The sequence below is a fragment of the Euwallacea similis genome, chromosome 31, assembly GCF_039881205.1.
Source record: "Euwallacea similis isolate ESF13 chromosome 31, ESF131.1, whole genome shotgun sequence".
In the NCBI taxonomy this organism is placed as follows: Eukaryota; Metazoa; Arthropoda; class Insecta; order Coleoptera; family Curculionidae; genus Euwallacea; species Euwallacea similis.
In genome coordinates, this window is record NC_089639.1 from 521,869 (window position 1) to 547,837 (window position 25,969).

The following is a 25,969-nucleotide window of genomic DNA, read 5'->3' on the forward strand; positions in this document are numbered from 1 at the left end:
AGACTCGTTTCGTGTCTGATTTCCGATAAACAACAATTGATGAACCGATATTCTGGAGCTTTTTTAATCGTTTTAAATAATTGGACATGCTAAATTCAACGTTAAACCGTTAAACTCGCAAATTTTTAATACTATTTACTGCCTTTCCATAGTTTACAATGCCTTTGCTTGGGGACGCATTGATTTTCGTATTTACCAGTACGCTCATTAAAGTTGCCATCTTTTGAGTTGTGATTTCCAATTAAAGCGCTATTCAGAAACCACGTGATTTATAATGTATGATTTTTAAATAATCACGTGCTTTTATCACGTGACATTTTCATCGAAAATGTTGTATAATGTGAACCTGGCTTCCGGGTATAAACAATCGTGAATGCCAAAAAACGAAACATAAGTACTTTTTAATCATTTCTAGGTCATTTATGGAAAGTTTTATAATTATACAAGAGTTTAGGTCGCATAGAACAGGATTATTCAATTTCATACATTAAAACCTCTTAAATCAACCTCAAACTGCAATTTTAAACAGCGTCAATGCTACAACTCGAAACGTTTGGTTTGTTTACATCTAAAGCCTGACACAAGCCACAGGAAAATGTGAAGAATGACGAATTTAGTAAATGAGCGTATAGGCTACAGAGATATGTCACATGTCAAGATGTCAAGCCATTTAAGCAGCACGTTTCGCAGTGTTGTCTCTACTACCTGCTAGTTCAGCTCGGTACGTTAGGCTAGTACCGTAAAGCTGTCGTATATCAGAAAATTGATTAAAAGCGGAAATCCCTTAAAGAAGAAATTAGAATGAATATTCAGGATACGTTGTGTCCCGCTTTTAGGTATTTTTGTTATGTGTGATGGTAGCCTGAGTGCAAAGTGTGGATGTAAAAAAAAAGGAAGAAATTGGAGAAGTAAAGGAAAGCACAAAAGTCTCGGTTGCATCTACATGACATCATGCCGATTTTGGGGCTACCTAATAATCACACAAATTGAACGGCCAGATAACAAACGATAAAGCGCTAGTTTCTGCAATAAATCACCACAGCTGGCAACCTTGTCATCCATTTATGTGTCATGTGCGATAGATGACTCATATTTCGTGTACTTCAATGTTTGTGTGTACGTACCGTGTGCGTATTGAGCTTCAAGTGTTTTTGACGTACCGATTGATCACCAGGTACGACACAGTGGCTTGTGAACAAAAATTAACTTGTGGGTTAAGCTTTAAGAAATGTTAAATATTACGTTTTTCTTTTTCGTCGGACTTAACCCATTGTGCTTTTTATTTGGATAACTTATTATATCACCGTTTTCTATAGTGGTCTCCTTGTAAACTTAAGATTTTTGGTAACGTAAATATTTGAAAAATATAAAATATACACAATGATATACGTATATTTACAAGGAATTGGAAATTGGAAATGAACGTCCTTGTTTTTGGGAGTAAACTTTCATTATCACAGTTATCAACCACCTATGATTTTTTTGTAAGTATTTAAAAATATTTCTAAACTATCTCCACTTGCTTCCTTTTAGAAAATCTATGATCATGACAAGTGGATACCTACCTAGATTATATCCCTGATATCCCCTAATAATTTTGTAAATTTATTTTGATAAATAAATGTTATCTAGATGTTCAATAGAATTTATCTAGTCTTTCCTTGAATTTAAATGATTTTAGCTTCTAATTTTGTTACTAATAAAAAAATATTATTTTAATCTGTAGATAGTTCCATTTCAGTAATGGTATGAAACAAAGCACTGGTCTTACACAGAACACTCGATAGTTACTAATAGTTTGCTATGTTTCACATTCCACACTAAAGATCTGGTATTAGATCTGATATAGTTCTTGACTGACTTATAATAATAATAACTATCTTTATTCCAACAGTATAAACATAACAAAATAACCTCTCAAAGCATACCCTATTTTTGTTATCTACAAATAAGTTGGTCGTACTTCTCCAAAAGATATGATTCTAAACTAACATTGTAAGTAAGTTATTTTTTAACAGTTTTAATCTGGTACATTGATTTATATTTAATAGCATTGAGTTAAATAATTTTTTGTATTAATAATAAATTCTTTTCTGATAGAGTTAGTCTATACATTAAATATTAATAATTTAAAATTTAATTTAAATTTTCTGGTCAGATGTAGACTTTGAGATGCTTGCTTTTTAGACATATTTCTAATTTTAAAGAAAATAAGTATGCACTCCTGAGTATTTATGCAGTGTATGAGAAAATCTCATTTTTCACAAATTTTCCTTTGCAAAATTCTCTAAATTCTAGGTTTAACACAAATTCTAACTCTATCTTCTAACAAATAAACATTTTTAGTGCATCCTTATTACTTCTATACATAACAATCTCATATCTAATGACATCTTCAAAATTTCTATAGTAAATAATTTTCATAACATCAAACTAAATATATGTATGTACATATAAATTATTCTCATTGTGCAACGTATTGAGTTTAGCCTACTTACTATTTACTGTACGTCACATCCCCAAGACAGATAACTATTGATTATCACTTTTAAAAATTTTACATTATCTTATATTGCAACTTTTGCTGTATGTAATTTTACATTAATTGGCTCATTGAATGGAGAATTTTTTAACATTTGAAGAGTACAATGTTGTTTTTTTTTCTTCTCTCTCTTTTTTTCATTTCATACTATCTTATTTTTTGTAAACCATGTTCCATGACTTTTTCTACGTCTTGTTTAATTTTATTTCTATTTTTGTTTGCTATTACAATGTTAGTGTTGTCAGCGTAATTCGTAATTTTTCATATTTTTTAATTAGATTTAATTTCAATTAAATTATTGATATAAAGTATAAACAATATTGAACCTGAGACGCTAATGACACTCCAATTTCGACGTTTTTTGATAATTTTAATTCTTTTTTCAAACACACATTTGTTAACAGGAGAAAACGTTTTAATGCCACTTTGTAGAGCTTGGGTTAAAGTTTATCATATTATAATTGTAAATAACAGATAGTTATACTTGTATTATTTATTTTTAAAGACAAAAATCTTTGCTTCCCTGAATTTGAATGCAATAATTTGGAACATCTAGTTTTGTTTAAAAATATTTGACTGAAATCAAGCAAGTCTTCCTGTTTTACAGTATCTGGATTTAGTCCTAGCTCAGAAAATAGGCCAAGGAATTAATTTTTTATTCCACTAGCAAATTTTGCAAAAACTTTATTTGAAAGGGTAAAGGTTAACACATTAAATATTTAAATGGAAGGAGTAGGGACATCGTTGGAGATAATTTGCTCATGAATACAGAAAAAAAAACAAATCATTAGTTTGCTGAGGAATGATACATACAGGAAATTTCAAAGTATTTTACATGTCTTAGTTCTTTTTGTTCTGTTCCGTTAATTTTTGTTTGTATAACGATTATTTTTTAAATTCTTAAGAAAGTGGCAGATTTGTCACCAAAACGTTAACGAGAGATTTCGTTTTAGCTGAAAATCAATATTATTATCATTTAAAACTAAGAATAAGTTCACGCTTTACTAGAGCCTAGGACGAAAGTCGCCATGTAATCACCAACATAGATAATAATGTTTTAAGAAAGTGTAATAGAATTAGGTACAATGATTGAACAGCAATCATCTACCTCAAATCAACATTTTGAAATGATGATATGGCACATGCTAAAAAACTACCATTCTTCAGCGATTGAGACGAGAAATTTTCATATTGTTATACAATATTGTTTATACAGGGTGATTCAGGTTTTATCTTGATAACTTCAGGAATCGATAGAACAGGTTAAAATAATGGCCATTCATGATAAAAACTTATTTCCTAAATCGCATCGTTTCGGATATAGAAGGCGTTGAAGTAGGAATTTTTTTTTCGTTTTTTCCTCATAACTTTTGAACCACTGATCCGATTGAAGTGAAATTTGGAACATAAACATTTCTCATGGCCTCACATAAACTTCGTAAGTTTGGACCATGCACTTCTCTTAGAAGTGTATGTTATGTGTTATCCCCCTCTTACTTTCTTTCAAAAATTCAACAAAAAATAATAATTTCAATAAAACAACGGTGCACTATTGTCGCCTGATTGCTTTTGAAACTTTTTTGATATGTCGCTTCCTTTCTGAAATAAATATTCAATAAAATTTGTGACAGCGTAGCTCCTTAGTCGCGTAAATTTCTTTTAACGTTATAGCAAGTCGTGGAAAACAAAACTCACTGTGATTTCTGTGAACTGACGTTTGTGAAAAAGACTGTCAATTATTTCAAGAGAATTTGAAACGCTAAGAAAAAATTAAAATTAATTTATCAACAAATACTTATTACCGCATTTACAAAACCACATTACTGAACTTCTTAACTAATAAAAAAAATTACAATGATTGCTCAAAGTGCGTTCCTCCAACCTCAATACAATTTTGGCATCGACGAACTAGCATATTAACCGCAGCCGATATTTCAACAGGATTGTTTTTTAATTGAATACAAGCTTGCTTTATCCTTTGGATTAATTCCTAACGGGTATTTACTGGTGTATCATAAACGACCGCTTTTAGATGGCCCAAAACAAAATAATCCAGAGGATTCAGATCTGGCGAGCGCGGTGGCGAAGATACCGGTCCTTCGCAAAGAAACCACATACTCGGGTGGTTGTTGGGTAGTCGTCCAATCCATCGACGAGGATAATTCTCATCCAACCACTGTCGTACTTGCCTTCCAAAATGGGCAGGAGCTCCATCCAATTGCATCTAACTGCGTTAACGTAAATTTAAGGGGACATCTTCGAGCACACCTGGGAGAAAGTTCTCCAAAAACTCGTAAAATAAATTCCCATTTAAACGGGGAGGCAAAAAATATGGCCCACAGAAGTTATTACCTACAACACCTATCCAGACATTTACATTAAACTGTTGTTGAAAAGAAGATGGTCTGATACATCGAGGATTAATTTGGCTCCAAACATGTAGGTTATGGTAATTCACAATTCCAGCTCTTGTAAAATTAAATTCATCTGTCCGTAGAATTTTATCCAAAAATTGTGGATTAATTTCTAATGAATGCAAAACCCATCTACAAAAATTTAGACGTTTTTCAGAATCTCCTGCCAGCAGACCTTGAACTGGTTGAAAATAAAAAGCCCTCTGGTGATTTTGTTTGAGTGTTCTTAGTACTTTTGATTGAGATAAATGGAGTTGCCGAACGGCTCGGCGTGTGCTTAAAGTTCTATTTACATCAAAAAGATGAAGAATTCGCTGATTGTGTCTTCGCTATACATTACGATTCTGTTCATTGTAGTGGCATAAACCAAATTCCGAAAATCGACGATATACATCTACAAAAACTTGTGCATTTGGAATTCTTCTATTTGGAAAGCGTGTTCGATATTTTTGAACTGCCGCGTTGAAATTGCCGTCACAAAAACCATAAACATAATGTATGTCGGCGTATTCTGCATTTGTAAAAATTCTTGGGACTAAAGATACTCTTCAAATAATACTGTTGACAGTGTTTTTCACAAACGTCAGTTCACAGAAATCACAGTGAGTTTTGTTTTCCGTGACTTGCTATAACGTTAAAAGAAATTTACGCGACTAAGGAGCTACGCTGTCACAAATTTTATTGAATATTTATTTCAGAAAGGAAGCGACATATCAAAAAAGTTTCAAAAGCAATCAGGCAACAATAGTGCACCGTTGTTTTATTGAAATTATTATTTTTTGTTGAATTTTTGAAAGAAAGTAAGAGGGGGATAACACATAACATACACTTCTAAGAGAAGGGGGTGGTCCAAACGTACGAAGTTTATGTGAGGCCATGAGAAATGTTTATGTTCCAAATTTCACTTCAATCGGATCAGTGGTTCAAAAGTTATGAGGAAAAAAGGAAAAAAAAATTCCTACTTCAACGCCCTCTATATCCGAAACGATGCGATTTAGGAAATAAGTTTTTATCATGAATGGCCATTATTTTAACCTGTTCTATCGATTCCTGAAGTTATCAAGATAAAACCTGAATCACCCTGTATATAAATATGTACTATGTTACATGCATTCTATACGACCATCAAAAGGCTAACAAGAGTTTTCGTCTGAGTCCTTAGTAAAGGGTGAAATATTGTCAGGTTTAGGCCCTATTCGCAAACATAAAAAATGTTTAAATCACTCAAAATAAACTCAATGAGAATCAGTGTTCAGACTTAAAAGTTTTTCCAATATACAGGGTAGCTCCACGAAATGTTTGCACCTCGATTTTCCATGTTTAAAATGAAAAAGTGTGAAAAAGCTTTAAATTGAAGGGGCAAAACTCACCTTTATTAAAACGATTCAGTAAATATCTGACTTTTAAAGGTCTTCCTACCCTTATTTTGAAGTCTTCAGCTCTTATTGTGAAAAATTAATTATGAAGTAAAAGCTTGTGTCTTCACAGATTTTAACAAGCTGTCATATCAATGGGGATAATGGCAGTGACTTCAAAATTGGAGGTTCATCATCAGGGTAGAACTACATTTAAAATGAGGTATCACTCAACACCTCTTTCCATTAAAAATTTCGGGAGTAATTGTTACTCCTCATCAAGACTTGAAGTTGAAAGGTTGAAAATACAATAAAAAATTGGCCCCCTTTCACATTAGTTCTAGCATATTTATTAGATAATAAATTTTGTAGAATTTTCATGTTAAATAATATTACTTCATTTGTTCCCACCTTCCATTACTACTGTTCAATTACTACATAGGTACCCATCTTTCTCTAATGTTTATTATTTAATATTTCAATGCAGTCGATATTTTGTATACATATAAGAGTGCGTATAAACATATTTAACTATATTTATTTAACAGGGGATTAAATTATTAAATCAGTGCAGTACTGGTATAAAGTCCCGTCATATTTCAAACAAATTCGCTATAGGTATCTAAGTATGTTGTTGATTAGTGAGTTAATGGATTTTGGTGGTTGATGAGAATTGTTTTGAGTACTTGAAAAAAAAAGTCAAAATTAAATCGCTTTTCATATTCGCAGAATAATATACGTGATGCTGACCGTATTTTCCTATATTTTTCAGCTCTTCCCGAATTAGCCCGTGACGTAAAAGGCCGACGTCACCGCCTAAATGTCGGTCTGCTTAGACGCTACTCGACCGCGAAGCGGTTTAAAACTGCCATTGAATCGAAGTATCAGCGAACCCGGACCTACGGCCAGTCCTTTGCACCCTACCAAAAGGTCCAAACTGGAGCCTCAAAATAGTATCAGTTTACCCACCAGCCCTTGTGCAGAATCTGCCACGGTACAACGCATTCAAGTCTTGAGCAAGGTGAAGACGATGAAACCCGAAGTTCTAAAAACGAAATTGGAAGATCCCAGGCTAGCGAAGAACTTCATCTTGTTGGATTGCAGGCCATTTATGAGCTACAACATGAATCATATTAATGGAGCAATAAATGTGAACTGTTCGGATAGATTTAACAGGAAAAGGTTGCAACAAGGAAAGGCAACTTTGGCCGACCTAGCCACCACATGGGAAGGCAAGGAGGTACTCAAAAAACGGTCCTTCAGGGAGGTGGTGATTTACGACGATTCCACAAGTGAAAAAGATAGGATTACACTAGGCCATCCTTTGTTGTTAGTGCTTGTGTCTCTTGTGGAAGATCACAAGGAGCCATCGCTTTTAGTTGGTAAGTTTACGAATTAAGAAGTTTATAACTGAAGTTTTCCAATATTTGTATTTTATAATTGCATGTGTATTGGGAAATATTAAGCTAGATTAATTATTGATGCAATCTATGGTTTGAATAATTGATTTAACTACCAATTACGTAGGTATTATTACCTAAGTGTGCTTGGAGAAGCGAACAAGTTTCAACTCCACGAAAATAAAACTTCAAGGCGTAACAAACCCACGCTTCAAAGTGACTTTCAAAATATTTTTGGACCATTTTTTTATACTGTATGAGTACCGATGGTGATAAGTAGTTTTTTTTCAATTCATATAGGTCGATGATAAGTGGGTAATTAGCTATTTCTGGTTCTTTAGGAGACTAAATTTTTCGAAAAAAAACTATTTACTGGATCTTCTCTTAGTGATAACCAATTTAGGAAAAAGGAGTAAGTCCAGAAAATATATACGATTATAAAATATAAGACAACTACAAAAAGTTGTTTATAGGTGCCTTTGTACAGGACCACTCAAGCTCCACGCTCCATAAAACAAATGGTCTATACATTTAAATTTAGTAACCGATGCTCTGCGTCGCGACGCCTACGAAATAGTTTTTTCTAGATACATACATTTTTTCAGAATTTTTAGGTTCGCTAATTTCTAAACAAGTTTCATATAAAGTTTTTTTCATTTTTTTACTACTTACTTTAAAAAAATATATATAGGGTGTCAATTTGAAAACTTCTTACTCATATTATCTCGAAACAAGATAGATTTTTTTTTAAATCCCCGGAACACGTTGATTTTATTATCGAGAGGTAACAATTTTTATGTAGAATTCACTGTGCCTTTTTTAGCCCTTTATCTCCAGAACCACCCTCTCAAATATTTGAAATTGTTAAGAGGAAAAGTGATACATTATTTTAGAGGCCTTTTCATTCTCTACATTTTGGTACCTCACTTGTTACATTTAACTGTTGCGTTATCAAGTTAGGCACCTTTGATCAATTCTAAATTCATTTTTCCTATTAATATTTTGATAACGTTGAAACTAAGCTTTTTTATTTAAACATGTCTTATGATTAGAAAATTGTTATAATAAACTTCTGCATAGTAGTTTTGAATTATAAAACAAATAATTTTTCTTATTACTGGCCTTTAAAAAAACACATTTAAAATTGGAATTCCTATTTTTAACATTTTTAGATGTTCGAAGTGTTCTCTATTATTTTCCAAACAATAATAAAGCCTATTTTGAAACTATTCCTTGATATTTTTAAATGCCGCTTCTGGAATAGCCGTGTTTGCTTCTGTGATTTTTATTTTTAAATCGTCAATATTATCAAACTGGGTTTTGTAAACAACCAATTTTATATGCCCCCATAAAAAATGATCTCACGGCGTTCATCTGGTGATATTGCAGGTTATTCTATCAGTCCCCTTCTACCAATTTATTTGTCTGGAAATCGGTCATCTAACTATTCTCTCTTTAGGCGAAAATAATGCGGTGGAGCTGCATCTTGCTGAAAAAGTGTGTGGTCTTCTTACAAGATGTTTCCACCAACTCGATCTTCCAAATGAGTTGTTATTAAAGAATCAATTACGTTTTCAAGTAAGTTTCAGTACAGCTCCCCAGTTAAATTTTCCTTAATAAGCAAAGGTTCTATAACGACATTTCCCAGAATACCAGCCCAAACATAAATTTTTCCTGGCCACTGTGTAATATCCTCTCTAAAAACGTGGGATTTTCATTACCTCAATATCGACAGTTCTGTTTATTGACCCGACTATTAATAAAAAAGGTACACTCATCACTGAAGCAAATGTTTCTTAAAAAAAATTGACTATTATTAATTAAATTGGTCATGGCTTAGCAAAATTCGATTCTTCTATCAAAATTGTCCTCATAAAGTTCTTGTAGAATTTGCATTTTGTAGAAATGAAATTTATTTAATTTCAATACTTTTTGTACAATTTCATGTGACATTCCAGTTTATTCTGAGACCGTACACAATGAATTGCTGGGTTTTGCAACGAAGGCCCCCAGAATCTCTATTTGAGTAACTTCATTTAAAACACGCCAAACAGTCTTTTTTTTGTTTGCAATAGAACCCGTTTCGGTAATTTTTTTAATTAAATTTAAAACGTATCAGTGATTCACAGTTTAATTAGGATTTCTAAAATTAAAAACCTTCGCTGTTCTTTTTGCGCATCTTTCTTGCTGCCCATAAATAATTTCAGTTCTTTGCTGACTTGTGTATACCAATTTTAAAATTACTCACAATAACACGCGATTTATCGCAATAAATTTTAACTGATTTGAATATATGTATAGTAATATCGATCAGAACTGCAGGTAAGTAAATAATAATTTTCATGCAAGATAATATCAAAACTTCATCCCATTGCAAACAAAAATAAACAAGAAAAAAATTCATATTCTACGTAGATGTTTCTTTTCAAGGACTGAGGAAATTTATTAGATTGATAAATATTTGCTTCGGTGATTAATGACTATTTTCTTTTGATGGTCATCTCAACAAACAATAAGTCAATAATTTAGTAAATTGATTTGTTATAACAATTTCCTAATCGTAACACATGTTTGAATAAAAAAGTCTTAGTTTCAACGTTATCAAAACACTAATAGAAAAAATGAATTTAGAATAATCAAAGACATCTATCCTGATAAGGCAACAGTCAAATACAACAAATGAGGTAGAGATTAAAAAACCTTTTAAAATGATGTATCACTTAACTCCCTTTACTGTTTAAGATATTTGAGAGGGTAGTTCTGAGGGGTAGAGGGTTGAAAGGGGTGCAGTGAATTCTACTTAAAAATTGTTTCCTCTCGAAAACAAAATCAACGTGTTCCGGTGATTTTTTAAAAAATTTATCCTGTTTCAAGATAATATGACTGGGAAGTTTTCAAATTGACACATTGTATACTTGCCATGAACGGTGCGGGCTTCTTGGACCTTCATATTATGAGGATTAATTTTTACATTGTGATCCTTTGTATATTGAAAAGCAATAGTCCTTAAAACTTTTTCAACATATTTAGACGTGACGATCCGTTGATGGCGTCTTCATCAGTACAGGTTCATGAGGTTGGCAATTCTTGTGTTTATTTTTAAATAGTGATACTAATGAAGACGTTAATCAGTGTCGAAAAGTCATTGAAAATGTTTTGAGGAATTTTATTTCTCATTATACAAAGGATAATAACTCAAGAACCAATTGCCATAATATAAATACGGCGAATAAGTAAATCTTGACCTACAGTCTTATAATGTGGACTGGCTGAGCATAGTCTTTTGAAAAAATTTAGTGGGCTTTGACTGGATTTTATTCATATTTGACCTAATATTACAAAAACTTAATGCTTATAGTAAATTCTAGCCTATCTTAACAAATTTAATTAAAAAGACTAAAACGGTACGTTAATACTTGCATCACTATCTTTCAAAGTAATATAAAGATATCACATACCTTTTTAAATGAAACTTTGTTCAGAATTTGTTCAACTTCAAATAGCGTGAGATGCATAAGGTATGTTTGTAGAAAGAATATCTCATCGCATCTTAAATTAAGATTTATAAAGTATTCGTTGTTATACGCTCTTGTTTAATGTGTTTAAAAAAATTTTTTGCTACGCCTAATCGATTTTTGAATCACCCTTTAGTTTCAATTTTAATATTAATCCCACCGTTTCAGTTTCGTCTTGAAAATCTAGAAAATTGACGAGCCGTGTTTAAAACAACATCGCGATTGAGCTTCCCAAGTTCCTAACTATATTAAGCCACACATTTATGAGGAGTGAGTCACTGTCAATAGTAAACAAAAAAAGTGTCAAGTCTGTTGGAAACTATCCAAGTATACGCACACATCCATGAATTTGAGTTTTTAAGCGCTGCAGTTTTAGGATAGATATGCACATGGTTTGTAGTTTGTTATAAATAAAAACTGAAACAAATCATAAATCTTCGAACACTGTTCCTAATGTTGTCAGTGCAAAAAACAACACGAACAAATTGTCATTATCAGGTCGTCTGGTGTTCAAAAAATGTTATGAAGTGCTTATTAGTTTGTTATTTGCTTTTTTACATTTTTGTTTTATTATCGGTGAATTTAAAATCAGTGACTAAGCGCGCACACGTATACCTTTATGCCAATTAAGCAATATACTAAACTGTCAACTGACAAAAATCTGTATACTATGAAGGCCTTCAAATCTAAAACTGAGTGTCGGTCTAATTTGAGATTTTTTTACTTTTTGAAACCTTATTTGTGAGATTATGGGGTATAGAAATAAAAGAATCTAAGACAGATCGTTTCTGTTAGAACTCTAATTTCTTTATTACAGTCAGAAGACACGTGTTAACGGTCAAAAGATCTGTAACGAACTAACTCCTAAAGACTCACACTTTTACCACCCATCAGTATTAAAAGGGTCAAACACTGCAACCATTCTCTTGATTTATTGTCCTGGTCATCTGGTCTTTATATGGGTGAAAATACTAACTTCAAGTAACAAAAAACCCAAAAACCCATACTTTCTTCTTTCTTCTGTTTTAAGAAAAGGAGTCATAAATTGAACAAACTTGACTCTTACAGACAATAAATTTGAGAACATAAAGACTATTGAATTTTGGACGTGAACACTTGTATCAGAAATCCAACATTATTAATATCTTAAAATTTCATTGTCCACTATTTCATTTTAAACCTGTTTAACATCAAACGATCGCAACATTTTGTTAGTTTTGTGAGGTTTCCAAATTAGAATTTATATTTCGACTTAGGGAAGTGTCAATTTTTTTACCTAAAGCTAAAATAATAATTTTTTCTCTCAGAATTCGTGATTTTTTTTATTTCGTTGTCGCTAAATTGAAACCGCAAAATTTAATATTTTACCTCCAATTTCTGAATGTAATTTTTTATTTCTTAGGGAGCCCACAAAACAGTTTTTGTCTGAATTGAAAAAAAAAGGAAGATTGATGGTAAATAGAATTTTTGAACATAGGTATAGTAAAAAACAGGCTTCAAGCATCGGAAAACATATACCAATATATCAATTGGGTTTGAAACCAAAACATTCGATTATTTATCCTCTCTTTGTTGTGACAAACAACATACAAATAACACATCCAAACGTAAAGGATTAGAAAGTTTATTTATCTGTATTAATAAGGCATTTATCAGCGTCTGACACAGTGGTCTATTATACAAATTATATAAACTCAAACACCGAAACGTCTACTTCATAGCATTAAAAACCTACTTGAATACAGCCAACTAGAATTAGGAATTGGCGACACATTTTTGACGGTGAGTCAACTAATTACTATAGGAACACACACACACGGCAAAATTAACTGAAAAACTCCTACAAATTCAAGCACAACTGGACCATTCAGTATCCTCTTCGCTTTCCAAGTCAATGAAGACAATCATCCTTCCTTTTCCCTATAAGTACTCTAAGGAACATTTCCAAATGTAATATTTTATACAGAGTGATTGAAAAGTACGGACCGCTACTTCAGGAGCGTATTCCATACATTAATGTAAAATAAAATTTTAAATAGTTTTTTCTCTAAATCGTTTCTTAAGAAGGTTATGACAATTTAAAAATGGTACCGGTGAAAAGGTTTTTTGACTCTAATCGATAACCGGGAAGTTAGAAAGTGTTGAAATTTGATAGGTAGAAAGAAAATATTTAAATAACCAGTGGCTTAACATTTTAGGGGGCATATACGTGCATATTTTTTATAGAACTGTTTTGTAATATAAAATTTTGAAACGAAAAGATCGAATTTGTGAAAGCAACCTTTTTACAATAAAAAGGTACTCTTTCTCAAATTCGCTTAAACTTACCATTTTCTAGAAAAATAGGTTTTAAAAATCATGTCTCATTTACGAGTATAAAATTGTAATAACGCAATTAACAAAATTAATGAAAAATCGCAAAAAATGTCCAAAATGATTTCCTTTTTCAAATTTTTCAAATTAAAATCTCCATGGATGTACCACTTGAAATAGCTTGATTATTTCAAATGGTACATTTTATACTTTAAAGCATTTTTTGTCTAGAATTCAATTTTATGTTAAATATTAAGTTCACTGGAGCGATTCTTGACAGGATGTCCCATTTGAAGTAAGTAAGTTATTGAAATTTGTGGGTAGGCAATTTCGACAGTACTTTTCGGGTATTGTAGGCTTTTTGTCAAATTGAAATACGTCAAAATGTAGTTTATTAGGTCCTTTTTGAACCCCAGAACACCGATTCCAAAATTAGCAGCGACCAGCGCACAATATCGATTTACGCGGGATCTTGCAGCTGTCAAAATTTTCAAATCTTCCAATATAACTCGGAAATCGTAAATTTTAAACAAAAGGCATTTTTCATAAGCTAACATTAAAATTTAACAAGAAATCTGAAAATATCTAAAATAGGGGCTTCCATTAAAAATAACATAGTTGGTAGCTACTTCCGGTATAACCGAAACTGTTCCTATTTTAAAAATATTTTATTTGAATTCAAAATGGCCGATGCTAGTCTGAAATTAAATTTCATTGCGTTACGGTAGTGGAAAGTCAAAATTTTTCTAATAAACGAGTCGCATGGCTAACCCTGCATACAGAGTTAGCCATGCCGTCATATACAAGGTGTAACATTTAATCTGAAATACCGAAATATATATTTCGAATACTAGGCATCCTATAAAGAAATGTTTAGTTTGAAACTTTAATCACTCTGAGGGGGAAACGTATTGGTACTAAAGTTGATTCCCCTCCACCCCTCGTGGGGGCGTGGTGAGGATTAACATTTTAATTGTAAATGACAACCCTAATTTTTTTACAGATTCGAATAATACGGCTAAAAATAAGAAACATTTGTCTGAAGTATTTGTTTCGATTCATGCTAGAAACCACTGTAATTAACGAAATTAAATTTCTCTTTCACTTATGATTTATCGAAAGGTTTAATGATATCTGTTTTAGAATGAATGTAAATATGAATTTTTATATACCTTTTATGTAAAGTAAAACTTCAATATGATCTCCCTGAACTTCAATGCATTTATGTATCCGTGTTTTAAACGACTGTTCACATTTACGAAATGTGTCTTCTGAAATATAGGCACAAACGTTTACAGGGTGATTCATTGGGAATGGGACATGACGAAACCCAAGATAGAGGACACCAAAATATGACGATTGGACGCAACATGCCTTATATCAATGTTGCGCGTTTCAGAGTTACAGGGTGTTAAAAGTTAAAATTTTATTTTAAAATTCCTTAATAACTTTTTGTGTTTTCATAGCATCAACACCAAAATCGGTGTATTTAGGTTTTGTAAGATGCCAAATAAGGATTTTGATCTAATTTTTACGAAATTTCTAGAGGGCGCTAGTTACAACCCACCGCTTCGGTATATTTGGTAATATTTTTTTATGAGTGCAACTAAGGCCAAATCTTATTTAATATATTGAAAGAGCGTCTATTTTTACGCAAAAAAGGTATTCTTGTTCAATCCCGATATCTCTCTTCGTTTACGAGATTTTTACCTACAAGCTAATTCGTGTCGTGCCATTTCAAATCCTCAAAAACGGAGGTGGCTGTGATTCACTTGCATGGCAACGCATTACTTAGCCATTGTTACTTTAGCTTGTCAAAGTAATTAGACTCTTTTCTTGTCATTTGCTCTTTTTAAGTAAAAAATAGTAATTTAAAAGTAAAAATGCCAAGGCATAATGACTTTTCCTTTAGTGAGATGCGCGATATGATTTGTGTTTTTGCTCAAATGCATTTTAACGGTCGTGCTGCAGCACGTAGTTATTTTGAATTATATCCCAACCGACAACAACCCAATCACAAATTATTCAGAAACCTGTACAATCGTTTGGGAGAAACAGGCTCTTTTCGCCCTCAAAGCCAAAACAATGATGGTTGAAGGACTATCCCGGTTGAATAGGAAGAGGAAATTTTAGTACGAATTGCTGAAAATAAAACATTAAGTACACGCCGGTTAAGTACAATGATGGGAATGAGTCAATCGTCTGTCTGGAGAATTTTACATAAAGAAAAATTCCATCCATATCATTTAACACCTGTTCAAAATTTGCTCGCTGAAGACCGTTCTGCTCGCTTAAGATTTGCTTGATTTTTGCAAGGGAAACAAAACGAAGATCCAAATTTTTTGAACAAAATTTTATTTACTGACGAGGCAACTTTCACACGCCGTGGAATTTTCAATTGGAAAAATAACCATTTATGGGATTCTGAGAATCCAAATGCTGTACGAGAAACACATTTCCAACACGAATTTAAGATAAACATTTGGTGTGGTGTAATAGGTGACTTTTTTATTGGTCCTTTCGAACTTCCAGCCAATTTAAATGGCCTTCGGTATTTAAATTTTTTGCAAAGATAACTTAACGAACTTCTCGATGATGTTCCATTATATTTACGTCAAAATATGTGGTTCATGCAAGAGGGAGCGGCTCCACATTTTTCTCTCCAAGTGCGTCAACATTTGAACAATGTTTTTCCACATCGATAGATCGGTCGTGGAAGTGAATTTCCGTGGCCTGCAAGAAGTCCAGACCTCAACCCATTGGACTTCTCAATATGGTCAAGTATGAAAGCAATTGTATACAAAGGGACAATTAGTACTCGCGAAGAATTATGGCAAAAAATTCAACAAGCAGCTGATGAAATCAAGAATAACGTCGATATGCAATTTAGAATAAAAAGATCTTTGAGAAAAAGGTTAGTAAAGTGCATTGAGGTGGAAGGTAGTCAGTTTGAACAGCTGCTTAAATAAAACTTATTTTTAATTTGTTAATGGCTTTTCATTTGTTTAATGCGGCAAAATATTTATTTGAAAATTAATAAAACCGAGTTGAAATGGAACGACACGAATTAGCTTATAGGTAAAAATCTCGTAAACGAAGAGAGATATCGGGATTGAACAAGAATACCTTTTTTGCGTAAAAATAGACGCTCTTTCAATATATTGAATAAAATTTGACCTTAGTTGCACTCATAAAAAAATATTACCAAATATACCGAAGCGGTGGGTTGTAACTAGCGCCCTCTAGAAATTTCGTAAAAATTAGATCAAAATCCTTATTTGGCATCTTACAAAACCTAAATACACCGATTTTGGTGTTGATGCTATGAAAACACAAAAAGTTATTAAGGAATTTTAAAATAAAATTTTAACTTTTAACACCCTGTAACTCTGAAACGCGCAATATTGATATAAGGCATATTGCGTCCAATCGTCATATTTTGGTGTCCCATATCTCGGGTTTCGCCATGTCCCATTCCCAATGAATCACCCTGTATAATTCGCAAAATCATATCTTTACAGGTCGTTGGTATTTTTTTTAGACCCGATCTTTGAAACATTCGTATAAAAAGAAATTCGGTGAAGTAAGGTTTAGAGATATAGCAGGTCAATTCATCGGACCAGACCCGTCGAGATCCATTGACCGTTAAAATTACGATTTAGAACTTTCCGTGCCACTGCGGAATAGCGAGCCGGACAACCGTCACGTTGAAACTACATGTTCTGACACACTTCTAAGTTTAAGTTCTGGAGAAATTTGGGCAATTCATTTTCCAAAATATTCCGGTACATTTTATTATTCAAGTTGCCTTCAATTAGGTGGGGACCAATAAGGTTACTGCCAATAATTACACACTATACATTGACAGTCCAAGGACGCTGATGTTCAACTTGTCGAAGCCAATACGGATTTTCAACACTCCAGTAATGCATGTTATGTCTATTAACTGTACTATGATTTGCAAACGATAACTCGTTAGAGAGTAATACACAACGGGAAAAATTGAGATTTTGTTGTATCTGTCCAGATGCCCACTCACAAAAATCTAAACGATTTTGAAAATTTGCCTCATGGAGCTCCCTTAGTGTAAAGAGATAAAATAGGGATGAAACTTGTGCTTCCTCAGTATTCTCCACACACTCATGTGTGTCATATGAAATTTTTGATAATCCTGATATTTCCCCCACTTGGAGATTAAAAACCACAGCACCTAGGACTGCAATTTGATTGTGTTCTCCAAACACAATAATTGGGCAACTTCTTTTCTTCTGATTTACAGTCTCTTCATTAATAAATTTTTTTATCACATGATGGAAAGAAGTCCGGGATTGCAGTTTTTCAAGAAAACGTTGAGCATAGAGATTGACAGCATTATCTAAATGCCTACCAGCTTCTCTATACACCATAACCATTTCGATTTTCTCTTATACGGTCAAATACTACATCGTGAAGCAGTACTGACAACTGAATGTTTAAAAGTAGATGTTTTTTTTGTGTACATAATTGTTTATTTATCATATTTCATTATCATAGAATTTTTTTAAAAGTGGAGGTTGCCATTTAAGATATGAATTGAATTTCGTTAATTACAGAGTTTTCTAGAATGAATTGAAAAAAAATGTTTCGAACAAATTTTTGTTATTTTAAGCTGTATTATTCAAACCCGTAAAAAATGGAGGTTCTTATTTGAAATTAAAAAGTTCATTTGTACCCTGCCTATACGGGAAATAGAAGAGAATCAACTTTAGTACCGATACATTTCTCCCTCAGAGTAAAATTTGATACTAAATATTTCTTTATAGGATACCTAGTATTCAGGATATTTTGATATTCTAGGTTAAATGTTGTACATTGTATATGCAATAATTGCCACAACTTTTTACATAATTTTTTTATCAAAAAATGTTTCAAGTAAAAGTTACAAAACTAATTTATTGTTACTTTTTGATGATCTTGACCTTTTTTCTTACCATATAACATTCCAACGAAGTATAACTTAACTTTTTCAAAGATAATCCTCCATTTTCGACTTGTTTTATGGAATCTACACTACACATCATCTACACATAGGGCATACAGACATATAAAATGTTATTGAGGTCAGGTAAGAAAAATTTCGAGAAGAAAATTATTTTTCTTATTTTATTCAAAAAAATTAAATTCATAAAAAGTGGAGAGTATATGCACATGTATGTACATGTAAGAACTGGAACAATTCAACGCCTCTATTTACATATCTATTCGCTGTCTGTACTAGGTTACTAGGAAGAATTTTAGACTTGACCCAAAAAAGACAATGGATTAAATTGCTCAAGATTGCTCAACGATTATCTTCCAACTTTTGGAAAACATTAGTCCCCGTCCATATGTTCAGACACAATTGTACATTTTTACTTCTACCATTTATTTGGTTAATTACTATAGTTTTCATGTCCAGGTTTCTGCGTCATACGCTTCTGAATATGACTGAATTAAAGTGAGAATTTTAGCGATTAGTGGAGAAAATGTGCATTCTAATACGACATACAATCCATTGACGTAAGTTCGTTCTAAAACAAGTTATACTGTTTTTAACAATTTTCTTTGCTAAATATTCATATGTTTATGTATATATTAAAAATGTCTTCATTTCTGCTTGGTATAACTCCGTAAATTACAGAATTAAAGTGTTAATTTTAGGGATTTTTAGAGAAAACTTACGCTTAAATATTACATAAAACCCATTAGTGTAAATTGATTCTAAAATACGTTATATTATTTTGAAGAATTAATTTTTATTAGAGCTTTCACTTGGCAAGTTTCTGTGCGGTATGCCTCTGTTCATTCCTGAATTAATCAGCACGTATCAAATGGGTCTTGTTACCTTTGGAAGTTTGACTTTGGTCTGCTTTGCATATCTTCTCGATATGTTCAAAAAGAAGACGGATTAAAGATAATAAACACCAACGTAATACGATTAATTTGTGAATACAAGGTCTGTTTATCGTTCCAATGTAGTGTACAGCAGTGCACCTTCATACACATACCTACACTAAAGATTGATGGGGACTAATACAGAATTAATAAACTGGTCTAAAGGTATTGGTTTTCAGAAATAGGCCCTTTCGACTGTTTAATAAAGCAAACGAAAATTTTCAACGTTTTTTAAAGTGGTTTCATTGCCAATAATATTCAATGAAGTATATATACACAGATTTACGAGTATCCTCAAATATTGCCAAGTATGAACTACGTCAAAAATCTGATAAGAGATTATTCATGTACCTATACAAGGGATAGGTAATTATTTTAAATGGTTCATTTTATGCTAAAATAGGATTTTTTTTCGTGAATTGGCAAAAGTGAATGTTCAGTGTGTTCGTGTGTTCTATGTTCATTCGATGCGGATCGCTGTCGGCGTCCTTCAGCCTTCTCACCAGACGTGGAGAAGCAACGTACACGATGACGCAGAACATAAACATTAGCGGACATTCTGAATGAATCATTCGCCCTACCACTGTTCGAGTTCGTAGTGACCCTGTTCGAGCCAGCGTGTTTCACATTTATTTATTGTGCAAACTGTTTTGCAAGCGGACCAAATAAGTTTTTCTATTTTCCGGGTATTCGTGGTATGTGTGCGTGAGAAATTATTATAATTAGTGTGGTACAAGAAAACGTATAGGTGCGATGAAAATAAAAAGGAACACCTATCCAGTACTTAGGCTCTTTCCGATACCTAAAAGTAAGTTGTGCTACCCGGTGGTTGAATAGGTATTTTTACAACCAAATATTTTGATGTCATGAGAATTCTGGGTAAAAGTTGCAATTCAGTTGAGCGTGTGTTTATGTATATGTTTGTATATGTTGGTGGACTATGATGTTCTACTTCAATAAACACCCCTAGCACATTATGGATGTCTTTCTTTTTTTATATTATGGGTGAATGAGTCATTCACCACTCATTCATGCATACGCCTTACATATAAAATAAGAATTTACCTGGGTGTGGAATTCCGTGGGGTTAATAGAAGTAAAACAAGAGGACCACGAATTTGTGATTCTCCCCCTTTAAAATGATATATTCAGATATATTACCTTTATCCCTGTTATACATTATGTATACTCCTAACGAGATTCGTCAGAGTTATTAGTCACTTGGTGATGATAAGGGTTAAGTCATTCAGTATCAAAATCACCCCTAATTCGTATTCAAGGAAACTCATTATTTAGCTGATGAATAAGGATGATTCATACTTTGTTTACACGAGAATCACATTGTATGGAATAAGAAAAAGGACCTCCATAAATACCATTACTGTATTTATGTGTTTCCAATCCGGGTGTTATAAGGTCTTATAAGGTACATCCTCTTAGTTATTAATATTATCCTCTTAGGACCCAAGTTCTAAATAGGATATATTCTTCCAGAACACCTTTTCATTGTATTAATTAAGATACCAAAAGAACATAGAATTGAAAACAATTTAAAACATACAGTTTTTTTTGCAAACAAATAACGTTTTATTGATGGCACTTTTGGAACTTTACACAATTGATATTTAAATATTGCAATTTACTGATGAAATAAGATGAAACAATTTCTTTCAACTGTTCAACGTAAGCATACTTTACATAGTGAATATTTGGCAAAGGTAAATTTTCCACACTCTCTGCATCTACATATCGACCTTGATTATTGCTCATGCTGCATAAAACTTGGCATACGATTATTACCTTACTTGGAAAGTCTTCTGTCTGATAATAGTTGAACTTTTTGTTATTTACGAGGTAGTCCGTCTTTATTTGGACTGCTTGATTAAGAAATAGCCTACTTGTTCCAAAAAACACCACATCGATTTGACCAGCTTTAATTTGAAATCTAGATAGTCTATAACATCTTTTTATTAGCACCTCAAAATTAGAAATAAAAATGCGGAAAATCTTTTAAAAAAGGGGTATTCAAAAATATCGAGTTACAGTCTTTGATTCCTAGATATTTTCGCTTTCAAAAAATCAAAACGAGCGTACTTGTCACGCCTTCTTTTCATCCAGTACCGCTTTCTTTTCTTGTGTGGTCCGCAAAAATTGATGTGCGCCCAACCAATCTGAAAGAATCATTAATAAAAAATAATATTTCAGCACAAATATAAAAGTCTTGAGTTAAACCATTTAACAAAAGCAATTAATCCCTTTTTCCTTACTAATTTGGGAGATGAGCCCCTTTCTAATTTCTCCAACTCATTATCTTTCAACAAAGCTACATTTTTTGGAATTCGTTCGACCATTATTGTACTCACCCAGGAAATCTATCTGGAAATCAATTAAAAGAATTGATGTAAAATTTATGTTTATGTAAAGAGAAGTTTCTATGGGCGATGTACGAGTAAGCTTCAAAACCATTCTGGCGCCTACATTTATTTTTTTGTTCTTTTTCGTTCGTGGAGACAAAAATCTAACGAAATACCTTCTGCGGTTTCAGTCACTAAGTTCTTGAAACTCACTGCCTAGGTTTTTCCTGAACATATTGTCTCATCTCTTTAGTTGGACTAGTTTGGTTTGTTGATTTTTATTGCATTCATGTTGAACCATATTCAGGATCTTCTGCATGTGTTAATTGTGAACGCAGCAAAAAATAATAATTGCTAGAAATAGTGTAAGAAATGATCTCTCATGAACAACAAATATGAATTCTCGGTAATCCGCACATGCTCATCAACATGGATTGACTTTGTTAGTCTCTGCTTTGTGCAAAATTCTCCTTTTAGTAATGTAACTTTAATAGGATCAATACCCGCAAATTTTGACAGCGGTCTGTACTTAAAGTTTGCTTAATGGATTTTAATAAAACTTAATCAGTAGCCGATCAGGAAAAAATAATATGCACAGTAGTACTCCGAAGACTTGCATTGGCTTATGGAGGCAGGGACTATGAAACTATTATTTATTGAGATTTTATAATTTTTTTTGACATTCAACCATGTTTTGTTTTTAAATATTGTGGTGATTTTAATTATGAATATTGAAAAATTCTGAAGAAACACACTAAAATTTGCACATATTTTCAAGAAATAACATATTGTAAACACTTCATTGCAACATGCTTTGTATAAATCAATTGAACCGTATGTATCACTTCTGATACCTGGAGTCTAAAGAAGACTAATAAGAGGAATATATTTTGGTCATGGGGTTTCCAAGGTACAGTTATTAATTGAGGAGCAAATTCTCTAAAACTGAAATTATATCCTATCAGTATGTTAGTAGATTTATTAACTGTAATGAAAATATACAGGGCATCCCAGAATGTGTGGACAATCTCTTAAATTCATAGAAAATACATCAAAATAATATGACAAGTTCACATAAGTTTTTTCTTCAGACCCTCCTTCTAGAGATACAAGCTTCTAAAGGACATCTCTGGAAATCAGTTTTTCATGAATAAGTTTTAAAGTACTTACTGTAATTGAATAATTTTTTAGTATGATGGACATTAGATGAGGTACCGTTTAAACACATTTGACTTGTTTAGTTTGTCAGGAATGTATCAGAAAAAAAATCATTTTTACCGAATATAGTTTTCATTAAATAATTTTGTATGTTTGTTCAATATGAACTTCTGATCGTATGCATTCCCTGGCTCTAAGAATTAAAGATTATTAAACTTTCCACAATGCTCCAAAATTGTTTCTTATGTCCTCACGATGAAAAACAATTATTGCTAATAAGTTTTCCTTATTGTCTAATAAAAATTATTGCAAAATTTAAGACACTGTAAATTAGAAACTGACACTAGCACATAATTTATATTCGGTAAAAATTGTTTCTTCTGGAAAACGGTTCATTTTTGTGATAATGAGTAAGAATACCTTTTTTTAGTATAAAATAGAAGCTATGTAAAACAATTATTTTGATGACTTTGTTGATACAGGGTGTAGAAAAATTATTATTACGTTAAATCTAGTCCGTTCCTAACAAACTAAACAAGTCAGATGTGTCTAAATGGTATAATTTTAAGGAAATCCATCTAACGTCAATCATATTAAAAATTATTTAATTACACTACGTACTTTAAAACTTATTCAAGAAAAACTGATTTCCAGAGGCGATCTTTAGAAAAAACTTTTATAGGAACTTGTCATATTATTTTCATACATTCTCTATCAATCTTAGAAATTGGTTACATATTCTAGGACACCCTGTATACTATGAGTACAAAGGTTTGGATTTTCTACATTGCAACTGTATTTATTTATTTTAAGGTGGTCATCGAGAATTCCACAGAAAACACAAGGAACTCTGTGAACATACACTTTCACAAAATCTCGCTTCTAGAGGAATATTACCGTCGGCTTCCTGTCCCAGCTTAACTGATGTAGATTCATATCCTGCATCGAAAGTATTGCCATTTTTGTATCTCGGCAACAGCAAGGTATATATACATGTATATTTTATATATTTGTAAAATTCCCAAAATATTATACATATATTCTACAAGTTTAATCTTATACACTTTGTTTAGTTTCGTTTCAAGCCACTTTAACACTAACATATTATTGAAAATATTGTGAATTGCAAATAGGCTAACTTTGATAGAGAAAATGTTTATTTTGTGAATATTTATAGGATGCATCCGATCTCACTTGTTTGCGAGGATTAGGCGCTACTTGTGTCTTGAATGTAACCTCACAGTTACCTGGGTACCACGAAGAGTGCGGCATTACGTATAAGCAGATTCCAGCAACGGACTCTGGTCATCAAAATCTGAAACAATACTTTGAGGAAGCTTTCGAATTTATCGGTGAGTAGGTACAATTGTTTTAAAAGTATTAAGTTGGTAAAAATTCACTATGAATTAGTTCTGGTTACAAATAGGTACTGTTCTGAATAACTTATAACTCATTCTCAATAATTTATTGCTCATTTTGAATAATTGATTACTCATTTTTGGCGTAATCATTTGAATCGCAATATTCAAAATCTAAAGGCTTCTCTTATTTTCCATTTTATTCGCGATAAAACCTTTACTTGCTGCGTAACTTTCTCATCTCATATAATAACCGCATTTAGAGAGAGAAGAGTCTGTATCGTTTGTGTACCTTGCAAACAAATTTGAAACAATAATTTCCAAAACGGTAGTTTCCCTGTGCCCATTTGATAATAAAACGACTTTATCTATTTTTTTAATTTTTAGAACAAGCTAGGAAAAGTGGCTGCAGAGTCCTCGTACATTGTCAAGCGGGCGTGTCCAGAAGCGCGACGATCGCCATCGCTTACATAATGAAATACAAACACATGTCAATGTGGGAAGCCTACAAGAAAGTCAAAGAAGTACGACCTATTATTTCCCCGAATCTGAATTTTATGGGCCAGCTTTTGGAACTTGAACAAAATTTACGAAATGACAATACCGGAATGACGAATCACCAGTGTAGATGGAGTCAGCAGTCGACAGATGAAGTTACACAGGGTTGTAGTGTGTGAGTTTTGGGACACTAAAGTGCCGTTCGACACAGATTAATGTAAAAAATCGCTTCGTCGCGTCGCCATATATTTAGTTTCCTATTCTAGTCGTTTTAATGGTTAAAAAGGCTGTGCAGGCTGTTTCATGCGCTCGTTTGTCGTTAGAGGTCGTTGCGACTGAATTATCTGACGTAGTAATTTCAACCAACTGGAACTAGACTGACAACTGATAATTGTTGTTAATGTGAGCGAATGTGGTTTACAAAACCCATTCGTCGCACATGCCTAATACTAGTTATCAAGTCGGGGTAGTTGTAAAAGTAGTTCATATTTGTATATAACAGTGATGTGGAGCGGAGATCAGTTTGGCAGCGAATCACGTTTGTAGCAATTTTGATTGGACGTTGTTATGCTCTGTTCACGGATCTATAAGTAGGTACCTATATGTGGTTTTCAAAACCATATTTGATGTCAAATATCACTATCTAAATTCAGGTCACTGAATGAGGATGCAAAATATTAATTTATTATTTTAATGGATTAAAATGCCTTTTAGAATATTATTATTCACTTTCATTAACTTTATCATTTCACCACATTCATCTAGAAAATCAAAATCCATAATATAAGTTGAATTAACATTAATGTCCTCTATAATTTTTAGTTATTTAGACGATAAATTTATTTGCCGTTCGTACCTACTAAGAGGGAATGGTTCATTCATACCAAGGTGGGGTTATCGAGGGTATTTAGAACTAGACAATCCCGATGGTTTCAAGTGTTTGCACCGATTTCCCGTCAATCCAGCGAGAGTGTCTAGTCAGCGTTCCTATTTAATAATTTTATTATATGTATATCTCTATCTCATGACAGTATGTGCCTTTATCTACCCACTTCACAAATGTAGTATAGATTTCAGACTGAAAGTGTAAATCTTCTTAAAACACACACTATACGTATACCTTAATAAAAATTTAAATGTAAGTAGGTA

At 32.5% G+C, this 25,969-nt stretch overlaps 1 protein-coding gene across 2 annotated transcripts; it reads left to right on the forward strand.

The window, feature by feature from the left end:
- The first annotated feature begins 1,039 nt into the window (after nucleotides 1-1,039).
- LOC136417900 (dual specificity protein phosphatase 10-like) lies at nucleotides 1,040-25,969 on the forward strand. 2 transcript variants are annotated; one of them, XM_066403762.1, is made up of 5 exons: nucleotides 1,040-1,174; nucleotides 7,084-7,693; nucleotides 23,778-23,947; nucleotides 24,142-24,316; nucleotides 24,710-25,969. In XM_066403762.1, exons 2-5 carry the CDS (start codon nucleotides 7,132-7,134, stop codon nucleotides 24,997-24,999), a joined length of 1,197 nt encoding a protein of 398 aa, XP_066259859.1. In that variant the 5' UTR covers nucleotides 1,040-1,174; nucleotides 7,084-7,131; the 3' UTR covers nucleotides 25,000-25,969. The 2 variants fall into 2 exon arrangements, with proteins under 2 accessions (XP_066259859.1, XP_066259858.1); XM_066403761.1 differs by having other exon boundaries at nucleotides 1,128-1,484.

What these genes read in the sequence shown, in the direction of transcription:
- LOC136417900 (XM_066403762.1), top strand. Translation starts at nt 7,132, where the DNA reads ATGTCGGTCTGCTTAGACGCTACTCGACCGCGAAGCGGTTTAAAACTG. An exon ending in GGAGCCATCGCTTTTAGTTG is followed by an intron (nt 7,694 to 23,777) that starts GTAAGTTTACGA and finishes ATTTATTTTAAG; the next exon opens with GTGGTCATCGAGAATTCCAC. An exon ending in GGAAGCTTTCGAATTTATCG is followed by an intron (nt 24,317 to 24,709) that starts GTGAGTAGGTAC and finishes TTTAATTTTTAG; the next exon opens with AACAAGCTAGGAAAAGTGGC.